The 21,579-nt window shown below is 31.3% G+C and overlaps 2 protein-coding genes across 3 annotated transcripts; both read right to left on the bottom strand.

The window, feature by feature from the left end:
• Positions 1-996: 996 nt before the first annotated feature.
• Positions 997-6,530, bottom strand: LOC18586372 (rhomboid protein-like protein). 2 transcript variants are annotated; one of them, XM_018129272.2, is made up of 9 exons: positions 6,390-6,530; positions 4,470-4,536; positions 4,244-4,365; positions 2,753-2,813; positions 2,497-2,663; positions 2,055-2,160; positions 1,756-1,958; positions 1,528-1,665; positions 997-1,404 (listed from the first exon to the last, which is right to left on the bottom strand). In XM_018129272.2, the coding sequence occupies exons 2-9, from the start codon at positions 4,479-4,481 to the stop codon at positions 1,302-1,304; spliced, it is 912 nt and encodes a 303-aa protein (XP_017984761.2). In that variant the 5' UTR covers positions 4,482-4,536; positions 6,390-6,530; the 3' UTR covers positions 997-1,301. The 2 variants fall into 2 exon arrangements, with proteins under 2 accessions (XP_017984761.2, XP_007009800.3); XM_007009738.3 differs by lacking the exon at positions 6,390-6,530 and having other exon boundaries at positions 4,470-4,730.
• ATATH8 (Protein kinase superfamily protein) lies at positions 6,149-17,120 on the bottom strand. The gene is made up of 16 exons (XM_007009740.3): positions 16,571-17,120; positions 15,905-16,080; positions 14,939-15,104; positions 14,724-14,776; positions 14,137-14,280; positions 13,225-13,329; positions 13,007-13,132; positions 12,376-12,576; positions 11,562-11,668; positions 11,308-11,470; positions 11,003-11,068; positions 9,926-10,019; positions 8,959-9,071; positions 8,381-8,451; positions 7,484-7,637; positions 6,149-7,151 (listed from the first exon to the last, which is right to left on the bottom strand). The coding sequence occupies exons 1-16, from the start codon at positions 16,926-16,928 to the stop codon at positions 6,711-6,713; spliced, it is 2,538 nt and encodes an 845-aa protein (XP_007009802.3). The 5' UTR covers positions 16,929-17,120; the 3' UTR covers positions 6,149-6,710.
• Between the last annotated feature and the right edge of the window lie 4,459 nt (positions 17,121-21,579).

Raw genomic sequence — 21,579 nt, forward strand, 5'->3', positions numbered from 1 at the left:
AAATTTTAACAAACTTTTTTACTTTTATTACATTCAATCAATTTTTATATTTTTATTTTAAATTAAATAAACTCTTATATTTTTATTTTAAATCAAATAAATTCTTATAATTAATAATTATCTTAATTAAAATATCATTTATCATTATACATCATTATATTCAATCAAACTTTTATACTTTTATTTTAATTCAAATAAATTTTTATATTTTTATTTTAAATTAAATAAATTTTTACAAATTAATTATTATTTTAATAAAAATATTATTTATCATTTTATATCATATGACATAATATATTAACATATTCAAATTGATAATGATATGATACACTAACATATCATAATTGATAATAATAAAATATATTAATTTAATATTATAATATAATTATATAATATTTTTTACTTTTCACGCCATTTCATATCAATATCATATGTATATAAAATAATAAATAATATTTTAATTAATAATAATTAATCAATCATTAATAATAAAAATTTATCTAAAACTTAATTAAATATAATAAAAATTTAAAAATTTATTTAAATTTTTTTAAAAATTTAAAACTTATTCGACCATTATGTCTAAAATTTTTTATTTTTCAAAAGAAAATTTATGAATCACAACATGAGAAAATATGTTTTTTGTAAAGTATTTTATTAATCTTTTAAGTCTTACTTTAATTGGTATTAAATTAAATTGCTCATAAATTTATTAATCTTATTTTTGATAAGGTAATAAAAATTATCAACGTTGGATCACCACATATAACAATGAACCATGTCAAGTAAAGATTACAAAAGAGAGAGAACTGTACATAAGGTGGCCCTTTAGGCTGTCCAACCTGTTGGTGAGGAGAGTAAAGGACAATAGCAAAAATTAGAGCTTTGTACAAACAAAGAAAGGGTCCCCAATGTGGGGAAAGTGCATTGACAATGGTAATAAAACTATATTACACAAAGCAAGCATGCTAAAGAGCCTAAATAAGAACAAAAAAATAAAATAAAATTAAGATGAATTTTGCCTCTATTTTTAATGTAAGGGTAACAATATAATCTAGGATTTCTTCCCATTTCTACTCTATATATATGGTGCAAGAGCACAGATGGACCATTTCATTGTGCAGAAAACAAAACCAAAAAAGAAAAATTAAAGGAAAAATGAAGAGAAATTTGTGTACTATGAGAATCATAATCCACAGAAGAATATATAACAAAACTGTCAACCAGAGTCCACAAAGAGATACTTCTCCAGAGATGGCATAACCTCCATAGTTGTCAATGATGCTGGAGTTTCTGAGCAATCAAACATTATCAGCGCCTTCTTTTTGTGAGTCTTCTGAATTCCGTGCAACACCCAACGTCTCAGCTGCCAATCTCTCCTCTAGTGCTCTAGCCCCTCTTTCTCTGCAAGGTTTACAGAGAGGTCAGAAACCAAAATTTTCTTTTCTCAAAGGAATTGCCCTTGTTTTGTTACAATAAAACAAAATCATTACTATCTTAACCATAGCGATCTCATGCAAAAGCTACCTTCTCCTAGTTGCCTCAATGGGGTCAGAACCAGGTAATGGTGCACCTCCCAAGGTATAACCTTGAGCATCTGTGGAAGCTTCAGACTTTCCACAAAGCATCCGGTGAAATATTGATGCAATGGGATCGATGATTGGTCTGTACCACATTAGAGGGAAATACTTGAGAGAAAGAGAGAGCTTAGAATGAACTTGTCATTTCATGAGCTAAAAGGAAAACAAACAATACCTGAGAAAATCAGGAAAGAACGTAGAGAATGAAAAATCTTCACTTGGATCACCCCTAAGCTTGGCTTCTGGTTTTCTCTGCAGGAATCTGAGGTAAATCCAGCCCATATATGTTCCAAATATCAAAGTTGGAAGATATGTTGCTGACTCTGGGGTGAAGAAACTTATGACAATGGATAGCAACAGCATAAGTGATGGCAGCCACTGCATAGCACAGGAAGCATCATCAAAGAGTGAGAAGGGGCAGATTCCAAACTAAAAAAAGTTTTATCACATGGTGCTCACGATATCAATGTTTACCTTTACTTTTATTTTCAATAAAGACAGCTCTTGGTCAGGTACAATTTGCTTCATGCCAACCAAAAAGCCTGCCAGCACCCCATGGAAGCCAGAAAGAGGCATGTAACTAGCACAAAGACCAAAAGAGAATCAGCATATCAAGGTTGAGAGTCATAAAAATTGTACACATGATGGGAAAAATAATTAGGTTAACTTTAGCACAATATATTTTCATCAACTTTGAGATAATTACATCATTTTCCTACCAATCAGTCAGTGAAAAAGGGGGGGGGGGGGAGAGGAAGAGGGCTACAATTTCATAAATTTGTTCTCTTTTACTTCTCCAATATCTGATTGAGAAGAATGGTAGAAAAAAGAACAAACAGAAGAGGGAAGGGCATAAGGAGAAGAAGCAATAAAAAATAAATGCTTCTTAAACACATAAGGAGATAATAGTACTCACAGGTAATTTTCCTGCCTTGTTATGTAGTACAAGGCAATAGCAGTGATGAAAACACAAACAGAGGTTAGAAAGTTAATTACAAAGATGAACTTCAAGAACTCCTTAGAACCCCATACAGGCTCAAGCAACTTCCCCATGAAAAGAAGACCAAGAGTGCTGACAACCACCTGCAGAAATCAGTAGCCATCAGTACAACTATGTGATCAAAACAATAAAAATTAGGCAAAAGAAAGAGTAAACTAAAATATGTTCCTACCCCATGTACTGATTGCTCAATGTAACCAGCAGTTATGAGATTCCAACCAAAAGGAATTGTCCTGCAAATAAGTTTCATGTGGGACAAAAAAGAATCAAGTCATTGACATAATGCTTGCAAACCAAAGCACTTCTCTCTCGCATCTTAAGGAAAAAAGGTATTCCAACATATCTGAATCTAATGCCAGCAACAGATAAAGATATAGAAATTACAGGTGCACGCTTTATCATGTGTGCTAAAAACCATACCATAACAGGCCTGCAAATAAGTTTCATGTGGGACCAAAAAGAATCAAGTCACCGAAATAACGCTTGCAAACCAAAGCACTTCTCTCTCGCAACTTAATGAAAAAAGGTATTTCAACATATCTGAATCTAATATCAGCAACAGATAAAGATATAGAAATTACAGGTGCACGCTTTATCATGTGTGCTAAAAACCATACCATAACAGACAACTTGTATACTATCTCATAGTCATAGTATGTGTTCCAGCAGGCAATTTATGTAACATTTTGCTTCCTGTTTCAATATTTATACATTAACATCAAACAGAATGGATTACAACCAGATCACTGATCTCAAAAAACACCCATTCTTTTGACAGGATCTGATTATATTGATTTTCGCAACTCATCCAAAAACACAGTTAGAGCTTTAATCCCTGAACCAATAACAGGTAAGACACAGGTTTGTAAGCTGATATCCATCTTCAAGTTTCAAAATGTAGATCTAAAATCTAAATAAACCTCAAAACCATTCCCCTGGTCCAGTGTAAAACATAAAAAATTCAACCAACCAAACAGTAAGCAGCCATGTGCAGGAAGGTGGTAAACATAATGATTTCTAAAAGCTTGTTTGAAGCACTGGAATGCAGATCTAGGTATCTTAATATTGAAATCGTAAGTCATTCTCCAGCAACATGTATAAGCAACAAATATTATACTCAACTCGAAACAACTCGCCAAAATAAGCAAGCAAATTCAAGAAATCTAAACATAATAGTTTAATTTAAGTTCCTAAACCCAGATCTAAGCATTCAAATAAACAAAATCTAAGTCACTCCCTTTGAATATGTTGAACAGCAATATATATTCCAATTAACTAGAAAAAAAGCCATCAAATGATCAAAAGATAACCAGCCAAGTTCAAGAAAATCCTAACACTATTCCAGAATCCAGATCTAAACATCCAAATAATAAATCTCAAGTCACTCAACCGAGCATGTAAAGACATCAACTGTTTAATTAAACTAGAACCAACCCATCAGTAAATAAACACCCAATCCCCCCCCCACCTGTCAAAAAAAAAAAAAGAAGAAAATTCTAATGCTATGATTTAGAATTTGTTCAATTAAGAATGAAAATTGGACCAAAATCCAACATGGGTCTTTCACTGAAAGGGCAACCAAAAATTTCTAGCATTGAAATTGAAAAATATTAACATGAAATTGAAGAAAACAAATGAAAAAGGGAAAAATGGGAAAACGAACCTGGCGGGAATAAGAGCAAGGTAAGCAACAGAAGAAGGAAGAAGCTGAACCAGAATGTGGCCACCGATTAGAATCACTGCTAGTCCCTTACATAGCTTTGTGAACCCACTGAATATTCCTCCCTATAAATTTTAAATTCAAAAAGAATTATAAAAAAAAAGCAAATAAATAAGAATTTTGAATATATTTCTTTTATGGAATGGAAATTTGGTGAAGATAAGATTACCGGAGAGCTCATGGTGGAGAGAGTGAACTGTGGCGGTTGATTTTATTCCGATGAACGGCGGAATGATCTAAACAAAATATGGAAGTGTAAGTACGAATGAGAAATTTTATCTTCTGGGTTTTTTTTATGGTGAGAAATTCTGGGGGTTTTTCTTTCCTTTTTTTAATGTTTTGGATCGGAGTGACGGAGGAAGTAAGGAAATGAAAAGCGCGTGATTGGGAATAGCGGAGAGGAGACTGGAGAGGTATGTTATTATACTGACACTCGCAAAAAATGTAGAGTACGACAGTATTTAATCTTTTATTTCCCATACATTTATGTTTTATTTTTCTGAAAAGAAAAAATAATGATTAAAATATTTTATTTCTAAATTCCAACTTTAACACTCATATCATTTATTTATTATTTATGTTCTTTGATGGGATATTTTCTCATTCTTTAACTTAGTTGAGAAAGAAACTTTAATTCGAAATTATATCAATTTTGTATCTCTAAAAGAGGTTTAATGTAAGTAAATTTTAATATCATTTGTCACAAATTTATATTTTGAATTCAAAAAAATATATTTATTTGATTATAAAAAATTTTATTTATAAATTCAAAAATTGAAATGAAATCCGTAACACAAACATTTTTAAAACTTAAAATAATTAAAAAATATTAAAAAGATGAAATTTTAACTCAGGATTTTCTTAATAAAAATAAAATACAACCGATAAGTTAACGTCGGAACTACTTATTTAAAATGATTAGTAAGTTAAAAATAATTAAAAAACAATTAATGTTGGTTCATATTTGGAAAGTATGATCAATGTTTATGCTCAATCAATATCAAAAAATGAAACCATAAGCCCTCAACTTATAAATGATGATTGCAAATTTTGCAATTGTCCCATGCAACAAACACATATTTGATACTAATTTTTCAATCACAATTCACACCCCACTTGCCCCACATACCAAAATCAAACCCAAAAATTTTGACAACGATGCTATGGAAGCATGTTTTTTACTATCCTTGTAAGTTCAAATCAGAAGGGGAATCATGCTATAGCGGAGATGCATTAAGGAAAACACAAATTCAATTGTGTAGTTTTTCGGGTTCTTTCATTCTGAGGACAAAACCTAGTTGAGAAATGAAAGCTTCTTGCCTGCCAATTTCAATGAGATAAGCTTGAATTTTTTAATGCACAAAACAAAGGGATATGTAGGTTAACCCCTGAATTTAATGTGTATATATATTATAAGAAACTAAATCTTGTAATTCGAAACTATGTATATAATTGCAAAGATAAATGAAGTATACAATATATATAAAATTAATCTTATTTAGAGTTTAACTTTAATTAGTTAATAATATTATATTAAATCTTTTAAGATGAACATTCAATTTAAAATTACTTGATAATACATAAAATAATTATTATTATATTTATGTATCCAAGACCCGCCAAGACACCTGACATGTAAAAACCATGCACCTAACACGTAACAACTCATCACAAAGAGACATCAACGAGAGGCAATGCAAGGTAAGAAATCTTGTATTCCAAAACTGTGTGTCAGGCAGTCTAACTCTAATTAGTTAATAGTATTGTAATCTAATTAACTAGCCTACTAATAGAATTATATTACAAGTGTATCTCTGAATTTATACAATGAACTTAACAATATGTATATATAAAAAATATATATTCTATTGAATGATGATGTTAAATTCTTTGGCTACTCACTGTAGAAAAAATATTCTAGTAATTCTTAGGGTTTTGGTACATTAGTTTATATAATACATAAAAATATATGTAAAGACCTTTATATCCTAAACATATACACATACTACAAATATATTCTAACAATTCCATGTAGAATCTAATTCTTTTGCCAAAATCGTTACTGGTAAGCTTGAAAATGTACAGTTACCTCTGAATATGGTAAACATGGCTGCAAGAATGCTGGCGACAGAGTGTTGAAATCTCTCCTTCGTATGTCTTTCAAGGCTTGAAACAGTGAATTTATCTGCATGTTGCATATTTGGCAAATTGGCAATGTCAATACAAGGTGGCTTTATTTCCATAGATATACCGAGGAAGATTACTCATTCGAGAAATGCCATATAATCCAACTCCGAAGAATAGTCATGACCATGTTAGCTTCACTCTCCCAAAGATCAGCTCCAGTTGTTGCTTTGAAGAATATTTTTGTGGAAAAAGTATAGGCTCTCTGCAGGATTCAACTAAAGGTTCATGTGCTCATTGCAAATCGTTTGGGAGCAAATGGCAATGTGCCCAGGTGGGCTTCAGACAAAGAGATTAAAAGCCGATGAAAAGCCAGGGCTGACGCAGCAATGAACATTACAAATGAAGTCCAGTAAAACCTTAGCATCAACGCAGGTTCCTTTCTTGCAGAGTTTAGGATCTTGAAGAAGATCACCTTCAGTCGTCTATCCTTCAAAAGGGACTGGTAGTCGTAGGTGGGTGTAAATAGTCTGGAAGATGGACCTAGCTCTCTATTCTCAGGCCCACCGGCCAGCCTTAAGTGGTAACTATACTGGCTAGCTGGCACAATTTGCCCAAGAGATTCAAACATCCATTGGCATAGGATATCGGCAATGATTCTGCAAAGTTGGAAACGGAAAACCTTTGCTTCTTTAGAAACCACAGCTCGGACTAATGAAGCTCCATCCTGCTCATCAGAAGGCAAACTGAGTTTCAAATACAAAATACAACATTTGAAAAAAGGATTGATATTGCTAAGTGAAAGTCATTGCATCTTGGACTAGGTCGCCATGCAAGAGATCTAGTCCAAATTCATCAGTCCCCAACTTCCCCAACAAAAATGTACTGGAAAATCCCAGCTAACATAAGGCACGACATATTGACTAAAAGCTGATGGCACCCTGAATTCAAAAAAATTCAAATAATGTGCATTTCAGGGGCAACTAAGTTGCCATCAACCATCCCATGAACGGGAGGTAATCTGGAAAGAAGAAAGGAATCAAGTTGAACAGCACTCACTGCAGTCATTATAAGTCTTCTAAGCACCACACCATCTTTGGAAGGCAAAAGCCTCAGCAACAGATATGCAACGTCAAATACTCCATTAGTTCCATTTGGTAAATTATCTATGGAAGTTTCACCACTTGATGCTACCACCCACTGTAAAGTCTTTCTGCAGAAAATGTTGGAATTAGAGCCTAAATTTAAACACCAAATGACACTACACTAAAAGCTATCCGGAAAAATAAAAAACCATTTCATTTGAATGCCTGTCCTGAAAGCACAAAAAAAAAAGCTACAAATAAAGCTATCAGAAAAAAAGAAAAGGTTTAATTAGAATGCCTGTCCTGAGAGCACACAGTAAAGAGCAGGCATGGCTTGTCCAAATGCATTTTCATAAACCTTTAAAGGATAAGAAAACTACCATCTTTTCCTCTATTTCTCGAAACTAGACTGTATGCTTTTCATATTCATTAAATAAATGGTAAGTCCATTTCACTGTCATTGTGTGTCCTCTTTATTCATATGGACCTAGATTTCTCAATCTACAAGTCTTCCATTCTTTTCTTTTACCCGTATAGGTTTAAGAATCTGCAATGGAAAAGATCTCTGAACATGCATGACTTCAAAGTAAAAGTATTTAAATTCTTAATGAAGACTCTTCCTTCCCCCTTCTGATTTCTTTTCAAATTGTTTTTGTACAGCACACTCCTCTAAACACACGTGAATTTCAAATTAAAAAGCTTAAAACTTATATAAGATGAAATAATCACTTTCAAAAGCTTAAGAGAACAACTTATACGGTAATGGAAAATGATGGAGGTCCCAGTCACGGACAGAATCTTCCAAAATATTGGGTCATGGCATCATTAATGATATGAATATAAGATGGTAAACCATAACAGTTCAACATACCTTGTTGCACCTACTCTCAGGAAAAGTGCCATCCTCTCCCAACGAAATTCCTTCTTTTTGTTCAAAACCACCTGAATTGGAAAAATTCAAATCGATAAAACAACAAAAAAATTACAAAATCAACTTAGGAATCTCCCTATGTCACCTGGAGCTACCAACAAAAAATATAGTTCAGTACCCTATATATAGAAGTGACCACTACTACAAAGTCCCAAGAACTACATGGTGCATTTCACACTGTTGGTAATAAATAACCAACTAGTGTTTAACCTTCTGGAAATTTAAATTATGAGATGCTAACAGTGGTCAAGCAGAAGTACCTCAGAGTATAATTCAAACATATAACAGCCACAAATTGGGAAGGCTTTAAGTTCCTTTTCTGTAACATCCGCATCTTACTAACTTGAAAACTAACATCCCTAAGCCTAAATTACATTTTCATTTGCAGCAGCAAAACTACTTAGGAATAAAACTGTCACTAATTGTTGAGGTCTATTGACAGAGACTTCATTAATGACGCACGATAAACTGGTATAGGTGTATGGCTCATTAAATAAACTATAGTCTTAAATTGTTACCGAATGTAAAATTTTCCTTGTTGCAGCTGAATTTTCAGTTAGAAGTTTGCGGACAACGTAAGGATAAGCAGCCTCAAATGTCTTAAAACCTGGATCCGCAGCTACTGCCAAACCTGAAAGAATATCATGGAGAATACTTAGAGATTACAGCCAGTTGGGATCATTAAATAAGCTGTCTATAAAAGAACCAGGATGAACCCTACAAAAATTTAAAACAAAGCTGCATCTATGGAAAACAATTAAATAAACATATGCAATGCAAGAAACGTGCATTGTCAGAAGTATTTCCCATTCCATTTTTGTCAAAAATATTGACACTTAACCTGTATAGATTAGTCCCTTTCCTTTTTCATTTTAGAAAATGGAACAAGAAAGCAGATGCACAATCACAGCACCTCCCTGACAGAAAAGCTACAACTAATGATACGCAAAAATTCCACATTACAACAGAAAAGTTGTTGACGATCACTCCTATTAGATTGGTATTTTAATGTTTCTCCTGACTTCTTATAATTTGACCTTACATTTCACTAATGATATTAATCAAGAGAACACGAAAAACTTGAACCAATTGAACTCAACTCAAGTTCTTTTCATTGCTGATCACAAATCAACTCTATTGAGCTATGTGAATCATTCAAATCACTTAGACTTGGTTCCTCTGCCTGAGGTTCCATTAGTATGATAAAGTAGTAAACAATATTCTTTTTGTCATGTAAAATTTCAAGTTAAAATAGTATCAAAATTATGCATGACATACTTCTGAATCCTTTTTAACACGTTGCTTTTTCTCAAACTTTCCATTCTGAATTCTTTATACCACCTTCGAAGGTCTTCATGCAACATTTGGTGTTGAGACTTGAGATTAAAACCCAGATGAATGGAAAGTATAACCAACATCAAAGTTTCTACCAAAATAAATAGAAAAAAAAATCAAAATTAAGAAATAAGGAATGCTATAACTTACCTTCCAACGAAGCAAGAGAACGTAGGACAAGTGTGTAGTATGGCGGCATGCGGAAATGATATTTGAGAGCTACAGTCCATATTTTACCCAGAACCTTAAACAAGGTTAACAAGACAATCAGCCACTTAAAGATATAAGGCAGTAAGAAAATAATAATAATAATAATAATTTAGCTAGATTCAGTGAGAGGAATTATGTATAATGACACTAGATGGAGTCATAGAGAGAAAAAGAAAGGATGATAATAAGCATTTCCAAAGGACTCAGTGTTATGAAATGATAGGGGTTTGTAATCTCATGTCAAGCTATGAAGAATGGAACACTAGATATGTGATTATGAGTTCATATTTTACCCAGAACCATCAACAAGGTTAATATGACAATCAGCACTTAAAGATACGAGGCAGTAAGAAAAAACAAAAAAAAAATTAGCTGGATTCAGTGAGAGGAATTATGTATAATAACACTATATGGAGTCATTGAGAGAAAAAGAAAGTATGATAATAAGCATTTCCAAAGGAATCTGTGTTATGAAATTATAGGGGTTTGTCATCTCATGTCAAACTATGAAGAATGGGACACTAGGTATGTGATTATGAGTTCAATGGCCTAAAATATTTTTGGCATCTAAGTTGAAATTAAGGAACTCAAAGGCAGAATCGTTCAGAAAAAATACGGCTTGCAAAGATCAATTAGTTAATTGTTTAAAGACTGAGCAGCTGAGCTTTTAGAATGATGAACCCAATAGGGTAATCAGAACCCGTATTTTTAATTCTAAACATGATAACAATCTTCTAACCATGACTTCATGTAAAACAAATATAAAAATATAATATCAATAGCAGGTAACAATTTACATGGAAATTAGCTGATCATCCATGAGGTTAAATCGAATCTATGTCCCCAGATATCCATCAACCCACATACTTTTCTGAATAAAAAGAGAAAGGTCTTTTGCCAATCAAATCCAGTTGGAATTCACAATTCTACTAATTTGATTCAGACATAGAAAGCTATCCCTTATGGTTGCGTAATTAGCATAAGCACGCAAACTAAAGTTCAAAATGTGATTCTCACCCTACTGAACTTGACATCAGGAATTCCGTCTTTAAATTCGACCTCTCCCAGGGCATCTTCCAGATCCTGAACCATTTTCAAAAAAAAAAAAAAGCCATCAGTATCATTGGCAGGAATCAAGCAAAAAAAACAAAAAGGTATCATTAGCAGGAATCTTAACAGTTGTCGCATGACAACAATCAACAAGATGAACTTGGCTTTATAGCAACAACAATAAGCAGAATACTGTAGTCCCCTGTAGAAACTCTAAGCTCAAATAAAAATTTGTAGTTTATACATAGAGCCATTAAACAAGTAAATCATACCATGGTAATGCGCCGGGTATTAGTTCCGGGCCTTACAACATCCATTTCAGTCAGAGCTTCAATAAGGGATGACCAATCACCATTTACTATGTGTACTATGGATGCTAGCATCGCAAATTGATGCTTCTTTTCCATTCGGCAAAGCAAACCAAAGTCCAAAAACCTGAGGCAGAAGTCACCAAAAGAAAAACCCTTACATTAGCAAAGCAAAAACAAGATCTTCCTACAATTGAAAGAAGGAAGGACAAGTGTACCCTATCTGTCCTGATGCCATGTATCGCAAGTTTCCAGGATGTGGATCAGCATGCAACAAGCCTGTTTCAAGGAGTTGAGTAAGTGATGCCTCCACTCCTTTGTTCACCTATAATAGTTAAAACACAAAAGATATCAATCGATTGAAAATAACTTTTAGCTAGGTAACAATAACAAACCATTGTTTATGCCAGGTATATAGAAAATTAGTTTTTAAGAGCCATTAACTAGGGGAAGAAACTGCAATCCCAATCTAAGTGCCATAATATGGCCCCTAGGTGGACTGACTTGATACCAAAATGTGGATACTTCATTCATAACAGCAGATCAAATTTTGCAATTTGCAGACTAAAGGATTTCAAAATTTTAAACATGGTTCAACCCCTTGACCTCTACCTCCTACTCACATTTGCAACTGCCAATCAAATTTTTTTCTTGTTACGCACTTGCTGTTTGATCTTCTTATCTCTACAACTTCTTGGTAGACAAATTAATGATGATATTCTAAGTTGCACCATATACATAGCAAGCTTCTTTGGACCAGTTCATAAATAATCCCAGACCATGTTTATCACATTAATATATATATATATATATATTTAGGAAATATGATATGTCGCTACCACTCCCAGTTATTCTCAGCCAAATCACTCACCTAGGTCTAAAATTAATGTGATTATGCACATACCATACTCAAATACAAACCGATTGTTCAGGAGCAGAAGTCTATATACAAGGTATCAAATACTAAGCAGTAAGCAAAGAGTTTGATAAAAGTCATGAAGATATGGAAAATATATGCTAATCGCTACTCACTAAATCAAGAAGACGCCTTTTTGCATCAACTCTCTGCCTCTCTAAATATTTAGAGCCATGATTGATGGGGTTACTTGTACTTCCAGAGAGTAAATCAGTTGGACTCTCACCAACCATCCACTCCATGGTCAAAATTCTCTTCCGGGTTAACTCTTTAAATACTTTTGGAACTTGCATAAACGAAAAACGTGAATGAGCATCCTGTAGAAAACACATCTAGTTAGTAGAAGAAAGAGCACTCTCTCCAAGACATGAATTGAACAACAAGAAAAAAAAAAGGTGAGTGGGGAAAAGGGATGAAAATCCAAATCCTTGACCTGCCACAACAAAGTAAATCCATAGACAATAATTCCTTCTCACCCTACCTCAATTTTTAAGGCAAAGCCTCAGCAGGCTGGGCATATTACACAGGCAACAATTTTGGCCAACTTCAATAACTAAGCTCCCATTGTGGTTAGTGCATTATCTCCCTCTCAAAAAGAGTAGGGTTCAAATCCCCTTTCCCCCAAATATATACATATATAAAGCTCCCATTGTGGTGACTAAATATGTAACCTTTCCAGGACTTTTCTATTTTATTTATTTATTTCCCAAAAGAGCTACAAATTTAAACAGATAACGCTATGAATACCAGAAATTCAGAAGCATTGGCAGCCTCCAAAGTGTAATCCAGTTCCCCAACTAAACCTTTCCCGAGCTCATCAGCATATAGACGAGGGTCATTCTTTCTCTTTGCTATCTTTTGCAACAACCCCAGCTGGAAAAAGAAAACCGATCACTCAGTTTAAATAATTAAAAAATTGAATGCTCAACCACATAGGGAACACTGCTAGAGATGTCAATACATACCCCAAGGCGCAAAATATAAATATCTCGCACTACCACATGGCGCAAATTAGGACGTTGAACTTTCACAGCAACATCAAAACCATCCAGAGTACACCCACGGTAGACCTAAAATGGTGATTGAAAGACAATAAAAAAATTTACAAATACACTGGTAGGGCCAATACAGAAAATTTGTTTAGGGGGCTGAAATAAAATTGTGTTTTATATATAATCAAAGTGATTTACCCAAAAAAAGTAATTAAATTAAAAGTAAAAATAGTATAAAAGAGACTAAATTTTAACACAATTATAGTATAATTGCATAACAATGTATAAATTTCTTTTTATGAATAAAAGAATTTTAACTTCTAATGTTATAATACATATTTCATATAGAAAGGATTGAATAAAATGTTAAGGTCTCGATGTAAAAAATGAAAAACAAATTACAAAGTCTAACTACCAATGAAAAAAGGCAAAGGATTATGCCTTTTAAAACCTTAAAAGAATTATGGTAACTTAAAAGGAAAAAAAAAAAGAAAAGGTAAATACACAATTAATTTTGCATAAAAATTTAATGATTTAACTTTCTTTAATTGGTTTTTCTATTATTAACATAAAAAGAAACCAATTGAGAAAATAATTAAAATACATTAGTGTGCTTATTTGGATGATTAAAAAAATCTTAATTTAAGGAAATAAAAAATCACGTAAGAATTAAAGATCGCATATGTTCATGCTTACATAAAAAATTATACAGAATTAAGTCAATATCATATTTAAAACAAAAATAGTTAACAAGTTTGTTATATTAATCCACAAGTTCTAAAAATGGGGCCCAAAAACATTTTTGAGAACAAGGCCCCTGCCAGCACCCCCACCACCCCAGCAGCTTATAGTGATATGACATGATAATGGTATTTAATGGCCCACCTGACCAAATGATGCTGCAGCTACTGGCTCCTTAGAGATATAGGTAAAGAATGATCCAACAGGAGAACCTAAATCTTCCTCAATAATTTTCATAGCCATAGGCCTGGGGAATGGAGGAATTTGATCGTGTAGCTCAGATAATGCCTACCATCATAACTCAAAACCAGATTATTGAACCATTAAGCACAATAAAAAATGTAGAAAATCCAGAAGAAGATGAGAAACATCATATCAATCATGTACCCCAAAAACGGATCAGCACACATTCAAGGATAAACTAACAACAGAAATATCAAGTCCGAAGTCTAAAACATAACTATTAATAAATGAATAGAAGGATCACAGAGCATTTGAATCACATGATGAACAATTTAAGCACCCAAAACAAGAGAAAATTATCCAATTAATTTATTAGGTTCAAAATGTTGAAATTAAAGACATACATAAATGCATTGAATGAATGGCTAATCTTGCTGCATAAATTATCTAACAGTTATTAATAACTACATCAACCAACATTATAGTCACTTAAAGTTTCCCACATAAAATACAGCAAATATAAAGTAAGAAATTCTCTTTATACTAACCTTGGAAATTTCAGGACCAATAATATCTGGTCTTGTGGAAAGGGACTGACCAACTGCATCAGCAAGGAAATGCATGTAACTAGCATATTCATAAGCTTGTGACTGCAGGAGAAAAATAAAATGCCCAGCATATAACTCAAAGAGAAACAACAACTACCCAGTGGTTGCAAACAACAAAACAAGTGCTCACACTTCAACCAGACCATAATTCTGACCTTTGATAAATGTGGGACCAAGGCTTAACATTGTTTCTTTTAACACCATTCCAAAGTTGTACTGTGCAAAGTTCTCGTCAATACCCTTTGCTGAACCTGGTCTTAAGGACTTTTTGATCCCTGACATTCGAATTCTAATTGCAGCAGAGGCAAAGGACGAGAACACCTTCCAGAACACAATATCGTAAGCAAAACAGAATTGCTTCATATAACTAATTGTTTATAGAGATAAGAACAAAGAGGCTGGGAATAGTGAACAGAAAATCTAATAGAAGAAGTAGCTCATCTCAGACAGGCATATTTAGAAAGTAGATTGAATTTCGAAACAGAATTTAGGAATTATATAGTTATGTATTCTGTCATGTTATCTCATTCCTATGCAAAAGCAATAAATTTGGTGATTATGCCTTGTCTGCCCCATGAGCACATTGATTAAAAAGAACCCACTGATTATACAATTTAAACTTCATGAGGTTGTTGTTTCTGTTACATGATTTTTTATTTTTCAATTCTCAAAAGTTAAAAAAATAAAAGTAAAGAGCAGAATGAAAATTCATATTTGATAATACACTTTATTATTCACTAAAAGTACTGTCCTTTTTAACTATTCAAAAAATTTTATATGCCTGTATATCCAAAAGCTCTACTTGTTGCTTTTGGAAGCAAAAAAGTAATACATATGTTTTGATACAAAAACAGACACTTAATATTTTTAAATAAATAAAAAAATTTTGTAACTCTTAAATCAACATACATTTTATAATTTGTTCTTTTTATCATCTAAAACCTCAAAGACAACCATTTTAGTCATTTGTTCATTTTTAATCAATAATGATTTTTCCTTTACCATTTGCTTTTACTCTTAGCAACCTTTTTAGAGGCAAAAAGCAAATGGCAAAAAGAACAAACAGAAAATGTAAAAACCAAACAGAAGTTCAAACATGGTTGATCGATCACTTTAACTACCTCAAGAAGTCGAAAGGCCACTACATGAGGCCGGCGACTGAAATAATCAACTACTTCTTCTGCATTGTAAGCTTCTGGAAGTGGCTTTGACCATTTTTTTGACTGGTAGTAGTAATAACTAACATAAGCTTCCAATGCCTTTAGATCAGCCATCATCAAATCCAAACCAGAGAGTTCTATAAAAACATCAATATTCCACCATCAGTAACTAAAATAAAACAAATTAAAACTTAAAATTAACTAATTAATTTTTATCTCCCTATGCTTTCTAATTGACCCAAAATAAAATAAAAAATTAAAAGAAAAGAAAATTTTATATTCTTTTCATTCGCTCCTCTTGTGATTTTCTAAACCAAACAAGAGAACATATAACTAAATTTTCACTTCATTTTCCTTCTCTTTCTCTCCATTTCTCTCAATCCAAACACCACTGAAGTGTAAATAACGCTTTCAACCATTTATTGTTTACTAATTTCACTAAAAATAGAAACCAAATACAAATAAAAATAAAAAAGAACTTTTTCTTGTCTTCTCTTCCTTCTTCATTTTTCATTCTCTTTTTCTTCACTTCTCTGAATCCAAATACCACGGAAGTTTTTAGCTAACATTTTTCAACAATTTAATTTATTACTAATTCACCAAAACAAAAGAAATTCAAATTTCAACCTGGATAATATGGTTGAGGCCACGGCGGCGGTTGCGCAGGCGGAGAGAAGTGAGGATCCTCGAGATTCCGAAGCCAAACGACGTCGTCCAAAGCTTTCTTCACCTGAGGAACCCGAAAAGTTTCGCTCGCCCATTCCGCTCCTCTTTTAACTCCTTTTTTCAAAAACTCCACGTCTCTCCGCACAGCATCGCCGAAATGACTAAAATTACCAAAAACCGCCTGCACTTGTCGTTGTTGTTCTTGCTGCTTCCCTCGTTGCCTCTGTTTCATCCTATACGTAGTCGTCTTTACTACTCCTCTATTATCACGAAACGCCGTCAACGGAACCGCCGCCGTTAGCGACGTCGTTAAAGCCATCCTTCTGGTTATTCTTCTTCTCCCTTTTTTGGTTTTTATTTTTTGGAGGGATTTATTATTATTTATTTATTGGAAAGTGCAGGGAGTTTGTGGCTCTGACGCTGAGAGACTAGAGAGGAAAAAACGCGGTGGAAGAGAGGAGGTTCCACTGCAGCCGATCTCAAGAAAATTTAACGCCGTGAAGATGATGATTTGTTAAAGAAAATGATCAGATATCTATTTATCCATTATAAACTGACGCGTGTCGAGTCTACGTACATTTACATGAGGCCAGAAGGTTGGTGCCCGGTTTTCACCACAGTTAAAAATTGGCAGTTGGCTACGTAAGCTAGTAGACCGTTAAGTAAATATTATTATTTTATTATTTATTTATATTTTTTTAAGATAAAAGATTTTATTTTAAATTTTGATCAAAATTATGTAAAATTTTATTAATTTTGAAAATGAACGTTTTATTTTAAAGAATAATTTTTATTAAACGTGTTAGTCCAACTGATAATCAATTGTTAGTATTTTTATCAATTTACTAACGTGATAAAAATAAAAAATAATTTTATCTTCAATTAATTTCTAAAATTATTATTATAAAATTTTATTTTTTTATATTTTTATTAATTAAAAAAAAACTTCCATGGGGTGCGTCGGAGCTCCCTTTGGGAGCATCGATGCTCCTCTCCGTTTGGAGCACCGATTTGGTGCTCCCCTCCCATGGGGAGCACCGATTGGTGCTCTTTTCTTTTTTATTTTTATTTTTTAAAAATATAATAATAATTTTTTAAATTAATAAAAAAAGAACTTTTTAGTTTTTTCTAATATTTGCTAATAGTATTGACATTTTTGAGGTGAAATATTTATTTTGAAAATTAATAAACTTGCTTAAAATTTTGATTAAAATTTAGGATAATTGGGGTATTTTACCTTATTTTTTATAGTATTTGAGAATTATATTTTTACTAAAAGAATATAAAACAACGAGATCAATTAGTTAAATATATTTTTATAATTTTTAGTGTCATTAACTGTAATTACAATTCATGTCATTTTATACAACATGAGTTAATTTGTTATGGTAGGTAGTGACGGTATCATAACATGATTAAATAATATTTTCATCCTTCATCTTAATATAATATTAATGTCACTTGAATATAAAATAAGGAATAATATTTTAATTAATAACAGTTAAACAACTATTAATTAAAAAATCTATTTAATTGAAAATAAAAAAACTTTGATTGAATGAAATAAAAACTAAAATTTTATTTAAATTTTCTTAAACAATTTAAGAAATTTTTAATATATTATGTCATTTTTTAAAAATAAATAAAAATTAGAGTAAAATACACTAACATCTCAATTTTTAACCATAATTAAACGTAAGTTTATTAGTTTTCAAAATGAATATTTCACTCTAAAAGAATATTTTCGTTGAACACATAAGTTTTGCCATTACTCAACCGTTAATATTTTCATTAATTCGATGACGTAATAATATTTTGAAAACAATTTTATCTTTCATTAATTTTAAAAATTATTACTATATAATTTTTTTTTATTTTTTTTAAAACTCTCGACTGATCACCCTGCGACCTTCTCTAGAAAGCGCATCAAGGGAGCATTAGATCTAGTGCTCTAATCTATGCTCCCTTAGGGACCACTGTAAGCTCCCCTAAGGAACATTGATCTAGTGCTCCCTTTAGTAGCATGATTATGATGGTGCTCTCCAGGGAAACTTGAGATCTATAGTGTAAGGTTAGATCTCGCACTCCCTTAAGGAGATCCGATCGAATTTGATATTCCATGACTAGATCCATTTGCGAGGTGACCAACTAGTGTAAAAGAGCATCACCGACTGACCTTAAAGAAATAAAAGAGTGAAAAAAAAAACATTTTAAACATTTTATGTTTAGGCATTAACATTATTTAAATATTTATTTTAAAAATTAATGTACCTGCATATAATTATAATCAAAAGTTGAGAAATCAGTACATGTTACCCGAAAAATTATTTTTACACTTCCAACATGGTCAATTGTTGAATTATATTTATTTTTATTTGGAGTAGTATGCTTTATGTTTGCGTGTAGAAATTATTTTTTGGTATAAAAATGTGGGCTATGTATTAAATTATTAATTTATACTTTATAGCTACCTAAAATTTGCCCCTACTTTGATTAATTATGGAGAAAATTTTGAAGATAAAGAATAAATTATTATTATTATTATTATTCTACTTTGGTTGCTGACTTGCTTGTTACAGTTTGCAGATGGTGGACAAGTTTTCGCCTTTTTGGCCGGTTGACCACGTTTTATGCATGAAACATGTGATTGAATGAGGGAAAATAACATTTACGAAAGGTCGGCATAGCATTTTTTCTTTGGGCATGTGAGTGAGAGAGAGAGATTAAATTTCATAGGCGATCATTAAATTTATATTATTTCCTCATCTTACCCACCAAATTTCAATTAGTCTCAATTTTATCATTATTTTTTTAAAATTATACTCGATACGATTATTCTAATTGATTTGATTGAAATTAATAATGAAATAACGATATAGTAATCATTCAAATAATCACATTATTTAAAAATCTATGAAAACTTTTTTTAATCATTCTCAATTTCATTTTTATTATTATTTTCATAGATTTTCTCAAAGAAACAAAAATGGTGAGAAAAAATGGATTAAAAAGGTTAATATAAATTATTTTTTAAACGATATGATTACTTAAGTGATTATTATATTATTATTTTATTATTTATTTTGATGAAATCATTTATTACGCACTTTAAAAATTTTAGTGACTAGATTCGGAAAGAGAAACGAAAAAAAAGATATAAATTCAATGATCGTCGCTAAAATTTACTCGAGAAAAAGAAAATAAAGTTTTCCCAAAGTTTTGTACTCATAAATTTATTTCCTAATTACTATATCAAGGCAAAGTCTTTTTTAAAAAAAAAATTGTACGAAAGAAATAACCAAAAAAAAGAAAGGTAGTTAAAAGTTTCTCTATCTCACATGCTTTTGCTCCTTTTCTTTTCTCCATCTCCAAAAAGTGTCCATCACATGGACAGATAGTTTCACTTATCTTATTTTCTTCATTTTTTCAAGAGTTAGACGATTTTGATTAAATCCTCTTGCCATTTATTTTGATAATTATATGGGTTTGAATTTTTTTTTAGATTTCTTATTTTGGGAATTTGAGATATTATTTAATTTGGGTTTGGATGGTTTTGATGATTCTCTGTTACCCATGGTGTTGCAATTTTGATTTATATATTCCCTTTGGTAATTAGAAAATGACTTGCTGAAGAAATTTTTTTTTGTATAAAATGTTTTATAGGATAATTTAATGTTTTCTATTGTTTGGATGAACTGTCAAAAATATTTTTTATTATTTGTATCATTTTATGAAAATTTTTTTTTATCATGGTGGAGTTATTTATGTGTGTTAAAATAATAAATAAGAGTTGATTATAAAACAATATTGATATTTGATTTTCACTTATTTTGAATCAAAATTAAGAATGGAAATGAAAATGGATAAAATCAATAATGATATTTCCCAAAGCATTTAACCACATATCTGTAATGAAAATAGACTTTAATTTTCAAAAAATTTTCCACCGTATTAATTTTTTATCATAACTATAAAAATATAAATATTCATCAATTGTGTAAGATATTCAAAATCTATACTTATAAACATGTATTCATTAAATGACGATAATTGAAATATTTTTTATTATAATTATTAGTAAAATTTAAAACTATTATAAATGTGTATTCATCAAATGATGATCATTGAAATATTTTTTATTATAATTATTACTAGGATTTATTCCATTAATAAATAAAAAATTTACTTGTGTTGAATGGTTTCATTAAAAAAATATGTTTTTTAATTTTAATAGTGTTGTATAATTTAAATATTAATATTTTAAATTAATTTTTTAAGTTAAATATTAATATTTTATCAAACTTATACTCACAAACTTAGTATAAAAGTGTTTTTGTTGTTATCTGGAAAATGTCTTACGCCCTTCAAGGGCGTAAGATATTTTCTGTGGTTAACCCTGTTGACTTGTAAAATATTTTACATTTAAAATTAATTTTTTGTTTTCAAAACAAGCACAAATCCTGAAAACGTTTTTCGAAAAATATTTTACTGCAAAACAAACAGACCCTAATTCTCAATTATTTCTCATATTCTCAATCAACTAATAATAATATGTATTTAATGATCTCCCACAACTATTTTTTTCCTATATATAAAATCAATTTTTTTCAATTTATAATATCCACTCATGAATTTTTTTTTCCTTAATTTCAATTAAAAAAAGTTTCATTTGAATATTTAACTTTAGATTGTTGAGATTGCACTCGAGCATTTGTCTCATTGGTTGGTGCATGATCCCCCTACCTATAGAACAGGATTCGAATCTCCCATCCCCCAATTATAAAAAAAAAAAACTTTAGATTGTTGAGATTATTGAGTCGTTTTGATTTTTTTATTATATCAATCAAGTCCTTATACTTTTATTTCGAATCAAATAAGTTTGACATAATATCTAAGGTTTGGATAGAGATGGATGCTTTGGTAGTTATTAATATGCTGCAAGAGGATAAAGAACAGTCACACAAATTACA

Source organism: Theobroma cacao, chromosome 10, assembly GCF_053813885.1.
Source record: "Theobroma cacao isolate CCN51 chromosome 10, ASM5381388v1, whole genome shotgun sequence".
Taxonomy (NCBI): domain Eukaryota; kingdom Viridiplantae; phylum Streptophyta; class Magnoliopsida; order Malvales; family Malvaceae; genus Theobroma; species Theobroma cacao.